The sequence below is a fragment of the Crotalus tigris genome, unplaced genomic scaffold (assembly GCF_016545835.1).
Source record: "Crotalus tigris isolate CLP2741 ecotype Arizona unplaced genomic scaffold, ASM1654583v1 scf7180000017999.2816498, whole genome shotgun sequence".
In the NCBI taxonomy this organism is placed as follows: domain Eukaryota; kingdom Metazoa; phylum Chordata; class Lepidosauria; order Squamata; family Viperidae; genus Crotalus; species Crotalus tigris.
This window is the reverse complement of record NW_024096765.1, coordinates 1,524,372-1,542,940: the sequence shown is the minus strand read 5'-3', so window position 1 is coordinate 1,542,940 and position 18,569 is coordinate 1,524,372. Positions and strand designations below refer to the sequence as shown.

The following is an 18,569-nucleotide window of genomic DNA, read 5'->3' as shown; positions in this document are numbered from 1 at the left end:
AATTTTCCATCTTTTAATATTTAGTACTTTTATTTAGTTTACACTTGCATCTAAATGCCACACAAGACCTACAGGTCCTTGCCCACAACATTTGCATTCTAAATAATTACATTCCAGAGTAGTTACAAATAAAACATTTTCGTCTGTCTTTCTGTCTATCTCATCATACATCACTTTTTAATGGGTTTTTAAAACCAAGAATTATTTTAATCTCGAGATTTATGACTGTAATTTTGTAATTAATTAATGAGACACGAAAGGTGATATGTGTATTTCAAGTCTTTTTGTTTGCTTACTGTTTTGACTTGTATCTGCACAGAAGTACCCCGTTGTTTTCAAGGCAGCTTTTTGATCATGTCAAAGGTCAGATTAGCTTGGGAGAGAAAAGCAATTTGTACCTGGAATTAGAGTTATTATCTTCAAACAATGAAGAAATTATTTCTTCACCCTCCGTCTTCTGCTTGGAAAATGTCTCTGTTCTGAGATGAAGCAGAGAACAAAGCAGAGAGCTCATCTTTTCAGATTTGTTTTTGCTTCACTGCTTCTCAAGCCAAAATTCTAATTATATTTGATAGCTTCTGTTTGAAATCTCCAAAAGTTAAGCTGTTTCTCTGCCCTATAAATACAGTAGATACAGTATGTACAGTATGCCAGGGGTCCCCAACCTGTGGGCCACAGCTTTTCCAAAAGGCAACTGGACTTTTCTTGAGTTTTTTTTCCCTTGAAAATGTTTTGCTTCTCATCCAAGAAGCTTCTTCAGTTCTGTTCTTCAGACCTGAAGAAATTTCTTAGATGAAAAGCAAAATGTTTTCAAGGAAAAAACTGTAACTGAAGAAGCTTCTTGGATGAGAAGCTAAATGTTTTCAAGGAAAAAAAACAAATAAGTCCAGTTGCCTTTTGGGAAAGCACCTTTCCCATTCCTAATCTACAAAATCAGGTCACAAGGATACCACGATCCATGGTATCAAAAACCAGTGAGAAATCAAGTACAAATCAATATTATCTCCATACTATGCCCTGCCACCAACTAGAAATGTTCTTGATTGTCTACTCTTATTTTAGTGCAGATTTCTTCACATGGTTCCCTCAGATTATGCTGGAGCAATTCACGTAATCTTTCAGAGAACTGTTCTAATGCGAAGGCATAAAAAGAAGCCATGGCAAAGTTATACAATTCATGGGGTTTGTAGTTTGAAGAGAAAGCATTCTAGGATTAAATTGTTAGATGTAATAATAACAAACTGTCATGATTCCGACAGACAGAGACAAACAAAGCAGAATTCCAAGGCTTGGAAATTCCTCAAAGAACATGTTTATTCAATAACAAAGCATCGGCATAATCAAAAGTGAAACCAAGTCTGAAATTCCCACTAAAATTTCCCACTTGCAAAGTATAATGTCTCATCCACAAAACTATGCAATCAACTACGTTCACCAATATATTCATTTGGCGGGCTTTCTTATACAATGCCCAGTCCCTGGTCACGGGAGCAGTAGATGACCTTGGTTCCCATGGGACAGATTATTTTGACTAGTGAAGCACCTAGGCAAGCCCCCCTCCCAACCTAGAATGAAGAGGAAGATGGCTGCAGCCAAGTTCATTGTAGAGTTGACACAAACATCACAAACATCCGTAATAATACTACATCTGAATAGAAATGTCTGCCCAGGCAGGCTTGGCCATTAAATACCAAAGTGGAAAGAAAGAAAAAGAAAAGAAAATTATACTGTAGCAAATAGAGTTAAATGTTTCCATTTGTTTCCACATTAGGAAATGCTGGAGAAATATGCAAATGAAACCACTTTTTTTCCAGGTAGTGCTTCAGAAGAAATGTGTCAAATAGAGGTGACAAAGGGTGACATTTTAAAAAATAATGAGTCATGGAAAATTAGTGGCATTCAGGAGGATTATTAAGCAGTGCAGAAATGAAATTGCCAACTATTACCTAAAATTTGCAGCTTTACAAAACCCAGCCTCTGTATTTAAGAACCAGAAGCAACACCATTTTATAAAAGGGCCCAGGATGAAAAGAATTATAGTCCAGCCACCTTAACTGCTCTCTCTCTCACTGATAAATTGATTGAAAACATTATTAAGAGTACAATTGATAAGTCTTTCCATTTTTAAAGCTTCACTGGAGAGGGAAAAAAAACCCTATGTCTTTTGAAAAAGATAGTTTTCCTTCTCTAATTTTTTTGCCTTTCCTTAGAACACGGACAGCTTTTCACAATGGAATCAAGAAGTCTCTTTTAGTGACCAAGCAAAATGAAAGGGGACAGAAGTTTAAAACAGCCAATACAATGATGCAACCATAGAAATGGGTTTGATTGATTTTTAGATCAGAGTTTAAGAATTCTGGGAGTTGAGGTCCATATATCAATGGAATGGAATAGAATAGAATAGAATAGAATAGAATAGAATAGAATAGAATAGAATAGAATAGAATAGAATAGAATAGAAAGGGACCTTGGAGGTCTTCTAGTCCAGCCCCCTGCTCAAGCAGGAGAACCTATACCTGTGGTGGCGAACCTATGGCACACGTGCCACAGGTGGCATGCAGAGCCCTCTCTGTGGGCACGCGTGCCGTCGCCCCAGTCCTAGGCCTTCACCTGGGTTTTCAGCTTCTCGTGGGGAAAAAAAAGATCTCACGAAGTTGGAATTGATTGATTGAACTTTTTTAGTCCCACCCAGTCTGCCGTTACCACCGCAGCCACGCCCACCCAATTGGCCACACCCACCCAATGGGCCATGCCCACCCGGCACCTGACAATACATAAGTGGGTTTTGGATTGCAGCTTGGCCACTCGGTCTCTAAAAGGTTCACCATCACTGACCTATGCCATTTCAGACAAGGTTGCTAAGGTCATGAAACTCTCAGATCCAGAGTGAAGGGTTGAGCAGATATCTCAGGCAGTGCACATTCAGGAATGTATACATCGGTCATTCAGAGATGGTTGCATAAATGTTCCCTTTATATTTCTGCAAATGTAACTTCCTGGTTTGGGGGCGCTCACTCACCAAAGCACAGAACAGGAACAGCACATCAACCAATCAGCAGACAGGACATACACAATGTACAGTTGGGATTTGGGAGGATGTGCACATCTGCCCATCTGCAGCCATTTGCAACCTAGGCTTACCCATCAATCCCTTCGCAGCGTAGGTATGCTCAAGCTTTAGCGAACTCTGCCTATGTCTGAGTAGACCCCCTTGAGGTGTCTATCCTACATGCAGGAAGCTTCAAAAAACAGACAACTAAAATAAGATATTACGATGCCAGTCCTCATTATGGGGAGCAGGGTTGATCAGTCACGGTCCCATGGTCACTCAGTTGCCTTCTTCTGGCCCTTCCAACTACAATTGCAGATAACTACAAATAGTCCTCAACTTACAACAGTTTGTTTAGTGACCATTGGAGGTTACAACAGGCACTGAAAAAAGTGACATAATCGTTTTTCACACTTACAATCATTGCAACATCCCTATGGTCAGATGATCAAAATTCAGACGCTTGGTAACTGACTCATATTTATGATGGTTGCAGTGTCTCCACTTTTTATGACCTTCTGACAGGCCAGGTAAATGGGGAAGCCAGATTCACTTAATAACCATGTGACTAACAACTGCAGTGATTCACACAACAACTGGCGAGAAAGGTCGTAAGATGGGGCAAAACCCATTTAACAACTGTCTCACTTTGCAACATAAATTTTGGGCTCCATCATGATCGTAAGTTGAGGACTACCTGTACTGGTTGATTTTCTGCCATTTCAGGCTGGGAATCAGAATAAGTTATAGTGGAAGCCCTAAGATACGTGCAATATTCCAAAATTCAGTACAAATATAAGAATTCCAGTGCTATTTTTTATGAAACCACATAACTATTTACATCGTCTCATCCATACCCCAAATGTGTCAGCTATGGCCTTGGGCACTAAGACATTGTCCTTACTGAATGCAGGTGCTACATAAAAGTACTATATAAATTACTATTTAATAAATGTAGAATATGAATAAATTAATAATTACCTTGCTTCCTGCAGCTGTCAGCCAGATGCTTCCACGAAGAAGGCTATTATATCCTTACCAGAGGGGACACTTCACTCATACTTGCTTTTATTTAGAGTTTCATCTTTGTGTTTGCTGATTGTTATTTGGTTGTTTGGTTTGTGATATTGTTCTAATGTAACTCTTTTATGGAATCATTTTCTTTCTGTTGGAAAATATGTTGCCCAGAGACTTTAGGTTTGGGGCAAAGATAAGTAGCTCTGCAAATAATTAAACAGATAAATAATTTTGTAGCTGAGGCTCAAGATTCTTGGTCAGTGTTTTAAACCAGATAGAAACTAAAAACAACTTTACATTTGTTCGTCACATTATTTATTTGCAACAGATTGATGAGCTTTGCATTGTAATAATGTGTTTGATATCAATTAGTATTAGTGTGAATAACAACAGAAATGACAACCTGGAAGTTGCTTCGGATACAATATACAAATAGAAGAATAAGCAACCACAGAAACTTAGAGAGAAGCAGATGGCTTTTCTAAGGCGATATTATCTTCTTGATGTTCGTATTGATAACTGGGTGAGGAAAAAAAGAAAGTTTCCGCAACTTTTCTATCTTCTTGGCTGACTATTTTTAACTTTATAGTTTTTGGGTTAATCTTCGATGGAAACAGGTTTCTCTCTACAACTTTTCCAATAACCAGGAGAGTGGTGAATTCACTGATCTGAATGATCCCAGTCAGGGAAGAAATAACTTGTCTTTCATTTTGACCAGTTCAAGTAGAAGGATTGGGGGTGACATTAGGCCACACTTGGAATACTGTTTTCCTTGTTATCTTAGTAATAGTAGTAAAGTTGAAAGGGACCTTGGAGGTCATCTAGTCCAACCCTCTGCTCAGACAGGAAACCCTACACCATTTCAGACAAATGGCTGTCCAATCTCTTCTTAAAAACTTCCAGTGTTGGAGCATTTACTGCTTCTGGAGGCAGGCTGTTCCACTGATTAATTGTTCTCACTGTCAGGAAGTTTCTCCTTAGTTCTAGGTTGCTTCTCTCCTTGATTAGTTTCCACCCGTTGCTTCTTGTCCTGCCTTCCAGTTTTGGTCACCACGATGTAAAAAAGATGTTGAGATGCTAGAAAGAGTACAGAGAAGAGCAACAAAGATGATCAGGGGACTGGAGGCTAAAACATACAAGGAATGGTTGTTGGAATTGGGTATGTCTAGTTTAACGAAGAGAAGGACAAGGGGGGACATGATAGCAGTGTTCCCATATCTCGGGCTGCCACAAGGAAGAGGGAGTCAAGCTATTCTCCAAAGCACCTGAAGGCAGGACAAGAAGCAACGGATGGAAACTAACCAAAGAGAGAAGCAATCTAGAACTAAGGAGAATTTTCTGACAATTAGAACAATTAATCAGTGGAACAACCTGCCTCCAGAAGTTGTAAATGCTCCAACACAGGAAGTTTTTAAGAAGAGACTGGACAGCCATTTGTCTGAAATGGCATAGGGTTTCCTGCCTGAGCAGGGGGTTGGACTAGAAGACCTCCAAGGTCCCTTCCAACTCTATTATTATTGTTGTTGTTGTTATTAAAAATGTTCTCCCTCAAAATAATAATCAAAACTGAGCCTCTGCTCTCTGCAACTGCATTCTGCCCACAAAAGTATTATTATATGAGGATATTAACACAATCATGATATTAATAATTGTATAATAATAAAGATAAGCTAGAGTTTGAAATACATCCATCAAAGTGCAGTCACTTTTCCCCATTGTGTGGGTGGAATTTGCACACAATGCCAGCATATGCCTCTGTTGTGTTCCTCTTCATCTTCTTAGTTTCTTTTTTTTTTCAGCTACAGATAAAAATACACTGTACAAAAATATATAAAGTTAGTCCTCCACTTACAACCATTCATTTAGCGACTGTTTAAAGTTACAACTGGAAAAAAGTGACCTCATTGCACTTCTGACCATTGTAGCATTCTCATGGGCACGAGATCAAAATTCAGGCACTTGTCAACTGGTGTGTATTTACGATGGCTGCAGTGTCCTCAGATCACCATTTGAACGCTTCATTTAACAACTGCAGAGATTTGCTTAACAGTTGGCCCAAAAAAACCACCTCGTAAAATTGAGTGTTTAACAACCAACTTGCTTAAGCAATGAAAATTCTGCTCTCAGTTGTGGTCATAAGTGGACGACTACCTGGTCATCTAGTCCAACCCCCTGCTCAAGCAGGAAACCCAATACCAGGGATAGGCAACCTTGGCTCTTTTAGGAGTTGTGGACTTCAACTCCCAGAATTCCTGCTGGCTCAGGAATTCTGGGAGTTGAAGTCCACGAGTCGTAAAAGAGCCAGGGTTGCCTACCCCTGTCCTATATCATTTCAGACAAATGGCTGTCCAGTCTCTTTTTAAAATTTCCAGTGTTGGAGCATTCCCAGCTTCCGGAGGCAGGTTGTTCTACTGGTTAATTGTTCTAACTATCATACAACCAGTGAAAGTCATGTATACCTGGCAAAGAAGGATAGGATTCCTATCTCTAAGAGGTCATAATTGTCAACAAAATGATAAAAAGTTCATTAAACTAGCTACGGTGATTAAGCCTCATATCTTCTCTCATTTGTGCTTACCAAAATTAGCTGGGTAATTTCAGTATATGAAAGAAAGAAAACCTTTAGAAAACATTCAAAAGTCTGCAATATTTAGAGTGTTAAAAGGATTGAATTGTGTTTTTTTCCCAAATACTTTTTCAGATATTGAATTCTATAAAACAATAGTGACTTCTCTGTTTATTAAAGAGGTTTTTTTCCTTATTTTGTTAACAGCTCAGAGCACATGCCGTAGATATGAATGGAAACAAAGTGGAGAATCCAATTGATCTATACATTTATGTGATCGACATGAATGACAACAGGCCAGAATTCATAAACCAAATCTATAATGGATCTGTTGATGAAGGATCTAAACCAGGTATGCCTGAATGTCTCATAAAATTATTTCATTTTTATTTTTTTTAGATAATCGACTCAACTTGGTCTCTTCATTTGTTATTTAAGAAATCTAACTTTAGGGAAACAAGATGAAATTCCAGAGCAGAGGAAATATTTTATTCTGAAATACGCTTTTAGCCTGCATCGCTGTTCAATTTTGCCGCTACTAAGATTGTTGGATGAGCAGGCACAAAAACAGCCATGGTGTGAAGCCTGAGAAACAGGCCCCTTGTCAGTCAACAGAAGTGCTGATTTATCACCAGGTTATCAAGTACTTAGAACAGGGGTGTCAAACTCAATTTCATTCAGGGCCGCATCAGCATTGTGGTTGCCCTCAGGGGGCTGGGTGGGTGTGGCCAGGGTGGGTGCAGTCTACTGGGTGGGCATGGATGGAGTGGGTGTGGCCTACTGGGTGGGTGTGGCCAGCTCTACATCGTTCGCGTCAAGGGCAGGAGTGGGATAGATCTGAGGGTCTCTGGCAGAAAGGGGTGGGACTAGGGCAAGCGCCAAGGCATGGTCCACTGAAAGAGCCTCACTGTTCCTCTCAGGCCATGCAGGGGAGGGGCTTATGGAGCTAAGACTGAATGCGTTTCATCATACATGGCCACCACAAAATTGTATATTGGCTCCCGGCTGGCCTGGGCCATTGCCAAGGCAGAGGGGGCTGTTCCCTCACTTTTTCCAAGATGGCTTCGTGGGCCACATGAAACCACTTTGCGGGCCGCATCCAGCCCCCGGGCCTTGTGTTTGACATGTCTGACTTAGAAGGCAAGGGCTGGGCAGCACAAGCAAATGACAGCCAATAACTTAATAGTCAGCCATCCACACACCCCAATCAACTTCTAAAAGGCCACATACAACAAGCACCATATAAATGCCACACACAGAACAGCACTTGGCCAAAGAGAAGTTCCCTGAGAATGGGCTCCATCACGAGTCCAAAAGCTCGGAAGACTAAACCTCTGGTCCTGGTGACTGACCCAGATTGCATCCTGCAATGGAAAAGAGGAATCAAATGTTTCTATTTGATGTCCTTAGAAGGCAATATGGAAGGATCAGGGGTGGTTTCTTCAATATTGTTCAGTTTTGTCATATCTGAGTGGTTAGGAGCACTCTTGTCAGTTTCAAGCTGAAAGACAACACAGTGAAATCAAGTCCAGTTTTTTACTTGCACTGATGACATCAATTAGTTTGGTTAATGAAATGTATACAAGAAAACAACCAAGGACACCTCAGTTTTTTAAAAATTTGCTAATAAAAAATGGACATCCTAATAGACGGAATCTTTCCAGGCTAAAGCAATAACTTTCTAACCTAATTGATATACCAGAGGGATAGCCTCAAGATCACGTGAAGTGTTAAATACCACTTTACAATGCCTTGGTAAGGCCACACTTGGAATACTGCATCCAGTTTTGGTCACCACAATGTAAAAAAGATGTTGAGACTCTAGAAAGAGTACAGAGAAGAGCAACAAAGATGATTAGGAGACTGGAGGCTAAAGCATATAAGGAACGGTTGCTGGAATTGGGTATGTCTTGTTTAATGAAGAGAAGGACGATGGGTGACATGATAGCAGTGTTCCGGTATCTCAGGGGCTGCCACAAAGAAGAGGGAGTCAAGCTATTCTCCAAAGCACCTGAAGGCAGGACAAGAAGCAATGGATGGAAACTAACCAAAGAGAGAAGCAACCTAGAACTTTCCTGACAGAACAATTAATCAGTGGAACAACCTGCCTCCAGAAGCAGTGAATTTTCCAGCACTGGAAGTTTTTAAGAAGAGACTGGACAGCCATTTGTCTGAAATGGTATAAGGTTTCCTGCCCGAGCAGGGGGTTGGACTAGATGATCTCCAGGTTGCCTTCCAACTTTATTATTACCCTGGGAGGTTTTAGGCTGTAGCTACCCTGAACCTCTTAGAGGTAGAATCTTAGAGAGGGGGAGAGGCCATTGAGGCTACTGAAGTCAAACCCTGGTGGAATCCAAATTGAAGTATCCAGAACCGATAACTACCGAGCTTGATCCCCTCCAAGCAAGGGGAAGGTATCACCTGACTTTGTAATTGGTTCCTCCGTAAGCGTCTCTTACTGTTAACATGATTTCAATCATAATCTGCCTCTCTTCAATTTAAACCCACTATTCCATATCCTGCATTTTCGTCAACACAATTGTGGTACCCACTGATAAATGTATTAGGCTCCTTTGTTCTTTCAGTGATACACTGAGCAAGCAATGAAATGATGTACATCATGCACACTGTTAGACAGTTGTGGTCAGCTGCAGCAAAGCTACTTGTACATTCTTGGGGGTCTTGTGTTCCTTCCTTGTATTTTCTTGGAAGTAAATCCAGCTGAGTTTAGGCTTTTTTCAAAGATAAGAATGTCAGGTAGAATTAGTTTTGTGGAATTGCTCTTGCAGTTCTCTGATATCCCAAAGATGCTTTTTTTCTTCTTCTTCTTCAAAGGGCAACTGGATTTTCTTTGTTTTTCCTTGAAGGCATTTCGCTTCTCATCCAAAAAGCTTCTTCAGTCCCGACTGAATGGTGGAGGATAGAAGGATTCAGTCAGTTATTCAGTCGGAACTGAAGAAACTTCACGGAAAAACCAAGAAAGTTCCAATTGCCTTTTGAAAAAGCACCTTTGGGACAAGCATGACCTGGAAGACTGAAAATCTTTATAGACGCTTCTCTGAAAGTTACGTAGAAGTTACAATCCACAAAAGAGTTGAAAAAGACATTTGCCACAGCGCAGTGCCACACCCAAAGCTTCCCTCCTCAGAATATTAAAGCAGCTGCATTGTTTAGAAACTCATGCGGCTGCTTTGAACTGTCCCCAGATGCCTTCAGATGCATATACATCCAATGATGCTTTACTTTGCTAGCATTCTCAGCAGAAGAGAAGATGGGTCCTAACTGAGAACAGCTTTTCTAGCGGCTCAAGCTCTTTAATGCTTTCGAGAAAGGTCCGTTTCCTAACATCAAAACACTTTGTTAAACCTCTCTTTAAGATGCTTTGCGTGGCCTTATTGCATGCTGTGACAAAGAGTATACTTCTGACAACATAAAGAGGAGGTGGAAACACCTACTGAATACACCCGGGCTTTCTTAACACTATGAGATTTAGGCTCAGCATGCAAAATTATACCAAATCATTACAGACATCCATTCTGATCCAGTGCAGAATTTCATGAATTGAACCAACACGAACTATTACATTCATACCTATCATTGTTGCACGTATCTGAGATTTCCTGAATCCAACCGCATTAACATTCATTCTGAAAATATTCGTGATCTCCTAAACCACGGTGTCCCTCATTACACAATAAAATAACACCCCAGGGATTAAATATTGCAGCTGCCCTTTCTAATAGAAGGTGGAATTGTCTGCACTATGACTTGTATACAGAACCAGAATCTGGCATGTTGATTCCCCATCAATCTTATATTACCACCAGCCTTTTCCCAGATGAAGCCTACCTCATTTCTGAAATTTTCAGAGGATCAAATGACAACATTTTTATTCTACCCCTTTTTTCATCGTATCTTGTTCCCAAGAAAGAAAAGGCAGTATCACCATAAAATCCGTGGTGGCGCAGTGGTTAGAATGCAGTATTGTGGGCTAACTCTGCTCACTGCCAGCAGTTCGATTCTGACCGGCTCAAGGTTGACTCAGCCTTCCAGCCTTCTGAGGTTGGTAAAATGAGGACCCAGATTGTTGGGAGTAATAGGCTGATTCTGTAAACCATTTTGAGAGGGCTATAAAGCATGATGAAGTGGTATATAAGTCTAAGTGCTATTGCTAGTGCCATATCGTGACTTTTGACTGCTGGTGTTAGGAGCTTTTTGATGGAATCTCATCAAGCTGGGAAATCCACAGATGGCCAGAAAAATCAATATGGTGGTTATGACCGTGTGATCAAAGCTCTCTCTCTCTCTCTCTCTCTCTCTCTCTTTTTTTTTTTTTTAACACGGACTCCGTAGTACAGAAAGAGAAATGGAACTTTAACTGCTACCATTTTGACTTTTTTTGACAACCCCTCTATCCTCAGGGATGTCTATATCCTTATGATTTGCAAAGTATATAAAAAATGAGGGAGAAATTAGAAGTACTGGATTTTGAAAAAAAAATACAAGTAGTCCTCAAATTACAACTATTTGTTTAGTCACAGTGGCACTGAAAAAAGTGACCTATGATTGTTTTTCACACTTACGACCATTGCAGCATTTCCATGGTCATGTGATCAAAATTTGGACACTTGGCCACTGCATATTTGAGACATACATTAATCAATTAATAATACATGCATATTTATGATGGTTGTGGGGTCCCAGGGTCCTGTGATCACCTTTTGTGACTTTCTGGCAAGCAAGTCAATGAGGAAGCCAGATTCACTTAACAACCGTGTTACTAACTTAAGAACAGCAGTGATTCATTTAACAACTGTGGCAAGAAAAGTTGTAACATGGGGCAAAAATCACTTAATAACTCTCTTGCTTAGCAACAGAAATTTTGGGCTTAATTGTGGTTGCAACAATTGCAACAATACATTCCAGATTCCTGAATTCAAATGGACATCATTATTTAGTAGCAAAAGTTAATAGTTAATCATTAATAGCATAATTTGAGACCTATATTCTTTTTTGAATTCCAGAAGGCTTAAATTTCTTTCCAGATCAGTTTTGAGAATCGTTTAGTTTTTGTTTGCTTGTGTTTTTTTTTGCAAATTTGATAGCATTTTATTCTCTTTTCTCAAATCCCCAAGCTCTACAGGCTGCTGTCTCAGCTGAACCCTTCTTTTACTTGACCAAAGTTTGGGTGTGTTATTTTTGATGCCAATATCGTAAAGAGAGGAGTTTCTGTTTCAAACGACATCCTGTGAAAATGTTAACAGATATTTTGGGATCTGGAAGGAATTAATATTCAATAAGCAGACAAGTTGCTAAATCTTTGCTGCCACGCTTAAAGATTTATTTTGAAGCGTCAGTTGTTTTCCTAGTTTCTTAATTAATGCAGTCTCAAAGACGGCCAGTTATTTATGCTGTTTTCTTGCTTTCTCAAGCATTTTTTTTTAATCCCATGTTTGTGAATGTGAAAAAGAAAAATTCTGATTTTGAACTGCATTTCAGAACTGCCCTATATCCAGATCTGGAATATATCAGCTTTTGCATTTTAACCAACTCTTAAAAATGTCACTTGATTCATCCTTCCTATATTACAAGTTAAATGTGACCAAAACCATAAATAATAAGCTAAGATATGCTTCTATTTATCTAAGATTCAGTATGCTTATGATAATGTTATGGATTCCTAAAATAGTATTTTTTCTTAATTTTTCATCTGTATGGAATATCTTTAAGACAGATTTCTGAACAGTTCAAATTTGATAACATTTTTTTTTTCATAAATATACATTAAAGCAACTGCCCCCAGCCTTTTGGGTGCCGTGGACAAGTTATGTGGAGAGCAGTTTTTCCGCAGACTGGGGGGGGGGGGTGTTCACACACTGCCTGCATTTTGTACATGCATGGAAGGGTCTTCGTTTGCTTCCATGGCCCAGGTCCTGCCAGGCCACAAACTGGTACTGGTCCACAGACCAGGTTGGGGACTCCTGGCTTAAGGAATTGATGAAGACTTTTCTTGAAGGAAAAGTCTTCATCAGAATATCAGAGTTGGAAGGAACCTTGGATGTCTTCTAATCCAACTTCCTGCTTGAGTAGGAGACGCTACCCCATTCCAGACAAATGGTTGACCAATCTCTAATTAAAAACCTCCACTATTGAAGGATCCACAACTTCTGGAGGCAAGCCGTTCCACTGATTGTTTGTTCTTACTGACAGGAAATTTCTCCTTAATTCTAATTTGCATCTCTCTTTGATAAGTTCCATCTGTTACTTCTTCTCCTGCCTTCAGGTGCTTTGGAGAATAGGTTGACCCGCCTCCTCTCTATGACAGCCCCTTAGATATTAAAACACTGTTATAATGTCACCCCAGTCCTTCTCTTTGTTAGACCCAGTACCCAGTTCCCACAATTTTTTATCGTATGTTTTAGCCTCCAGTTCCCTAATTATCTTTGTTGCTCTTATGGCACTCTTTCTGGAGTCTCAACATCTTTTTTGTATCATGGTGTTTACAATTGGACATTTTGCCCAATTTCCCTCAATTGCAGTAGAACTTTCCTAATTGACAATTTGGCATTTTTTTCCTCAGGCACCAAAGCAGGCCGAGATAAAGTAAAACAGAAAGATTTACAAGCAGAGTGGGACAACTGAGGACACAGTGGTTAAGAAAACCAGTTTCTACAACCACTCATTGTATGCTTTAATCAGTGGTGGGATTCAGCCAGGTCGCACCAGTTCGGCAGAACCGGTAGCTAATGTTTTGTTGTCCAGGCCCAGAATGGACTTCAGGAAGCCACATCCACACAGGGAACCGGTTGTTCATATATTTGAATCCCACCACTGGCTTTAACGTCCAGTCCCCTAATCTTTTCTGCTCTTTTCTCTACTCTTTTTGGAGTTTCAACATTTTTAGAGTATTCTTCTTCAGTTTTAAGTTCAGATTGAAATTGGTGCCATATCGTACAATCTTGTGTGTGAAAGTATCTAGAAGACTTTGTCAGTTGCTTGCATTAATTTTCTATTGTTGATTTCCCCCCTCCCCCCTTTTTGTAACTATTTCAATATTTTGTAGTTGAAAGCAGATTGTAGTATAATTTTTTGCTTCTCAGTTTTATTCCACTGAAGAGGAAAAAAATAACATTTGGAACAATTTCCTTTTCTATTTTAATTCCTTGCCTCTAATAAACAAATCATATGCTTAAAGAAATACATTCCCACATAATAATAATTATATATCTTAATTAAGACTGTATATTTTGTTTAAAGGGTTGGTCTTTATGATCAGATTGTTATTAAAACCTGATTATCAAGAAGACTTCAGAACTCTGTATCTACTGAGGCTATTTGCTTCTTAAAAAATATTTGTGAAGAGAAATGCTTAAGTTAATCATCTTTAGAATACAACCACCTGCCTTGAGATAAATCAATTATTTTCAGCTATTAGTCAGGTAAATCAATTTTTCTGATAAAAATAAGACAGTTAATTAGCCATAAAGATCATGAGTTGACAGCATGTATAATAATTAATATTTTAAAAAAATAATGAGAGGGACACATTATTTCATTTCACAGGAAGATGCTATAAAATTTCAGTCCACTCTTAATAAGGTTATTTTTCCTGAATAAATGAACAGGTCCATCAGATTTGAAGGGCAAAAATTTCAATTGAGCCACTAGATGGCAGCAAGGAGGTGTCTCTTTGCTGACATCTTGTGGCTGTTCAGATTTTTGCAAAATATGTACCAGAGGCCAAATGCTTTGTATTTAGTCTGTACCACTTCACTTCACATGAGTTTGACTCATTTGGAGCTAATAGAATACATTATAATACTTCAGGTTGAGTTGAAAATGTGAGTCTCCTACAACTTTCAGAAGCAGCATCCTCTATGATCCAGTGTGAGGGATGCTGGGATCTGTAGTGCTGCAATATCTATATATCCAGATCCATTCTCTCTGGTCTCAATACACTGACTTTGTCTAGACTGTCTTCGGGGAAATGTCTTTCCCAGTTCACCTGCCTGGGACCTTTTAAACTGGAGAAGCAAGGAAATTAATAGGATTTTTTTAAACACATAACGCTGGTAGTCTTCTGCTTCTTCATGCTCACTCAGATTCTTGAAGGAAAGGCAGCATTATTTTCAAATTTATTTATTTATTTAATTTATGCACCATCCATCTGGCCATTGACAACGACTCTTGGTGGAGAGTAGATTCTGTCATCCTATTCCCACTCTCCAGTCCACCCATTCTATCAGGATTAAAAGAGCCATAGTGGCGCAGTGGTTAGAATGTAGCATTGCACTCTAATTCTGCTGACTGCCAGCAGTTCGATCCTGACTAGCTCAAGGTTGACTCAGATTTCTATCTTTCTGAGGTTGGTAAAATAAGGACACAGATTGTGGAGGTGGGGCAATATGATGACTCTGTAAACTATTTAGAGAGGTTTGTAAAGCACTATGAAGCAGTATATAAGTCTAAGTATTTAAGTCTAAGTTCACCTCATCTGAAATAAGCTGTGATCATCCTGACATTTCCATGGCGAATCAGATAACCCACATCTTATTCTGAAACAAATCAATACAGGGAAGGAGTTGCAAATGTTCAACTCACTGTGCTCATTAGGATGATTGATAGACTAAATTGCAGCCCCTTCTTGTTGGAAATCCAGATAAGCCTTTTAAGCTCTTAGATCAGAATTGGATACTTTTGACTAGAAAATGTTTATTCTTCTGGTTAAAACAGCCAGGTTTTCCCTGCCCTTTCGTCCTTTTAATTTATTTTTTAATAATATTATTATTATTAAAACTTTTAAGGGCAGTAATAAAAGAAAACAACAAACTAAAGAGAAAAAGAGAAAAAGGAAGAAAGAATCAAAGGTGCAAAAAAAGCAAAGAAGAAAGAAAAAAGAAAGACAAAAGACAAAAAGAAAAAGCTAAGAAAGAGACTTCCCACCCTTTGAAAGTATAAACAATTCCAAATGTCACCTGCTTTTTGTTAACAAATATAAAACTCTTCATCCCATAGCTCAACTCTTAACTAAAGGAAAATCCAATAAGCAATCCAGGTTCTCATCAAAAGTCCAAAGAGAGCCCTAAAATAATCACAGTCATTAACAAAGTCATCCTTCCATATCTTGGAATGATCACTTGGAATACTGCATCCAGTTTTGGTCACCACGATAGCTGCCCAAAAAGTCAACACAGTGCTAGGCTGCATTAACAGAGGGGTAGAATCAAGATCATGTGAAGTGTTAATATCACTTTACAATGCCACACTTGGAATACTGCATCCAGTTTTGGTCACCACGATGTAAAAAAGATGTTGAGACTCTAGAAAGTGTACAGAGAAGAGCAACAAAGATGATTAGGGGACTGGAGGCTGAAGCATATAAGGAACGGTTGCTGGAATTGGGTATGTCTTGTTTAATTAAAAGAAGGATTACAGGTGACATGATAGCAGTGTTCCCATATCTCAGGGGCTGCTCCAAAGAAAAGAGAGTCAAGCTATTGTCCGAAGCCCCTGAAGGCAGAAGCAACAGATGGAAACTAATCAAGGAGAAGCAACCTAGAACTAAGGAGAAATTTTCTGACAGTCAGAACAATTAATCAGTGGAACTACCTGCCTCCAGAAACTGTTTTTAAGTTTTTAAGCAGAGACTAGACAGCCAGCCATTTGTCTGAAATGGTATAGGCTTTTTGTCTTCAAGGTCCCTTCCAACATTATTATTATTATTATTATTATTATTATTGTTGTTGTTGTTGTTGTTATTGCTGTTGTTATTATTGCTATTATTATCTTAACTCTTAATTGTAAGCAAATCCAACACATGTCTTTTCTAGTTCAAATGTCAGCAAGTCCAGAAAAGAACTTCCTCTCCAAGTAACAACGTATCCCATTTTAGCCCCAATCAAATAAGTCAACTTTATATTCCTTCTTTTTACATGAAACACTTTTGTTCTTTAATTCATTTCAAAGATCATTATCCCTTGTCTTACATTTCTCCAAAACTTTAACAAGCCTTTTGTAAGTCCATCAGGAAGAAATTATTCCAATTACTTTATTTCCTTTTCTCCTCCCATACACAGAAATACCTGAAATCAAATCAACTGAAGGGAATCATGCACATTAGGAAAATTAATGAAATAAATATAACATTTACTCATTGCTTCTGCAAGTTGAATATTGAAGCCTTTCAAATGCTTCCTGTGATGGTTTATCAGCTCTCAGGGCTGTCAGATCCCAACTGCCAGGTTATAACAGATTTTGAAACAACACATCAAATGGAATTAAATGTCCAATACCAATTTTATGTATTCTGTGGAATATTCAGAATCAATTGAAGAAAGCATTTTTTATCTCAGGGGTCCCCAACCCATGGGTCACAGACCAGTACCAGTCTGTGGTCCATTAGGAACCTAACCACACAACACGTGAGCATACAAAGCTTCATTTGCTCCTGTGTGGGGCCTAGGTTGCACACATAAAGCCATCCCCTCTCCCTTGCTGCTGTCATTGCTGCCGGCTGATGGAGCCAGAAAATTTAGGAACCCCTGCTTTATATAATCTATAATTATTAAAGAATAGAAATCAGTGTCATCAGATATGTTGATGGCCACTCATTGAGAAGAATGGGAAAGTCATGGAGGATCAAGCAATCAAAATTTAGTACTCTTAATGGCTGTCTAGTATCTTCAGAATCTTGGCACCTACAGGTTGGGGTCAAACATGGCAAGACTATAGTTGTAGCAATGCTTGAAGTCCTGCCTTTTTCTCCATATGTATGACATTGACACATGCACAAAAGGCATGGGTTCAGTCAAGCTGTCATAACTGCCATTTTGCCTTTGATTCCCTCTGCAGATATCACAAACACTGAACTGTTAGCAGCTCCTGAGGAAGACTAGGGGAAGAGGGTTGGGTTAGTGTTAGGGCTTCCATTCTCATTTGTGAATACCCCAAAATGCATTTGATTGCTCACTAAGAAGATCCAAACATTCAACTAGATGGGGTACTGACATGATGCAGTAGGGCTTTACGTATGGAATGGAAATCAACCACAGATCCAATGAAATTTAGAAAGTGAAGGTCTATGTATAGTATAATTGCATTTATTTTAGATTATATCTTCAAGTCAGTCTTGACTCTTAGCAACTGCCTGGACAGCTGGACTGGTCCTTCTAGATCCAGGTCCATTTAGGGAACATTTTAGAAGTGGTTTTGTGTTACCTTTTTCCTAAGGAAGGAAGACAAGGATTAACAAAAGTTGGCTTTGGGCCTAAGGCAGGATGAGAACTCAGGGTCTCTTGGGTTTTAGTCCAGTACCTTCAACCATAACAAACTGGCTCTCATGGTTTCATTTAGTGTGTGTGTGTGTGTGTGTGTGTGTGTGAGAGAGAGAGAGAGAGAGAGAGAGAGAGAGAGAGAGAGAGGGAGGGAGAGGGAAAGATTTTATGATGCCAAGCAATACATTATTCCACTAAAATGAGGATTCTTAAGAAATAAAACCATGGAAGCAAAGTTCTATCACGCCAATTGTATATTACACCCCATACTTGCATTAAAAAGAACCACCCCTTCCATTTAAAAATGCTGAAGGATAAATTCTCCCTAACAACTTCTAATAAAGTTTATGTACACTTATGCAGATGAAGCTTTTAGTGCTTCTTATTTTAAAAATGTATAAAACGCGGCAGTTCTTTGCTGAGCTTACAAGTGCAGGACATGAAGAGACGTGAACCATTTTTAAAACATACACCTTCTGAGTCAGCATCTCTTTTTTCTGGGTGATTTTGATTTAATGTGCTGCAGTTGATTGAAAGTGTATCTTAAAAGACCATGTTTTATTTGCCTCCAATAATGTTCTGCTTCTTTGAACTTTGCATCTTTGAAGTTCAGTTTCCTAAATAAATAAATAAAGTAAGCAAGCATCTACAAAGCTGCATTTGA

The 18,569-nt window shown here is 39.0% G+C and overlaps 1 protein-coding gene across 1 annotated transcript in view; it reads left to right on the top strand.

The window, feature by feature from the left end:
- CDH4 (cadherin 4) overlaps nt 1-18,569 on the top strand; it is a 929,395-nt gene that overhangs the window by 768,083 nt on the left and 142,743 nt on the right. Inside the window, exon 6 of the mRNA XM_039346507.1 lies at nt 6,840-6,984. Coding sequence (XP_039202441.1) covers nt 6,840-6,984 — 145 coding nt within the window. The remainder of the gene's footprint in view (nt 1-6,839; nt 6,985-18,569) is intronic.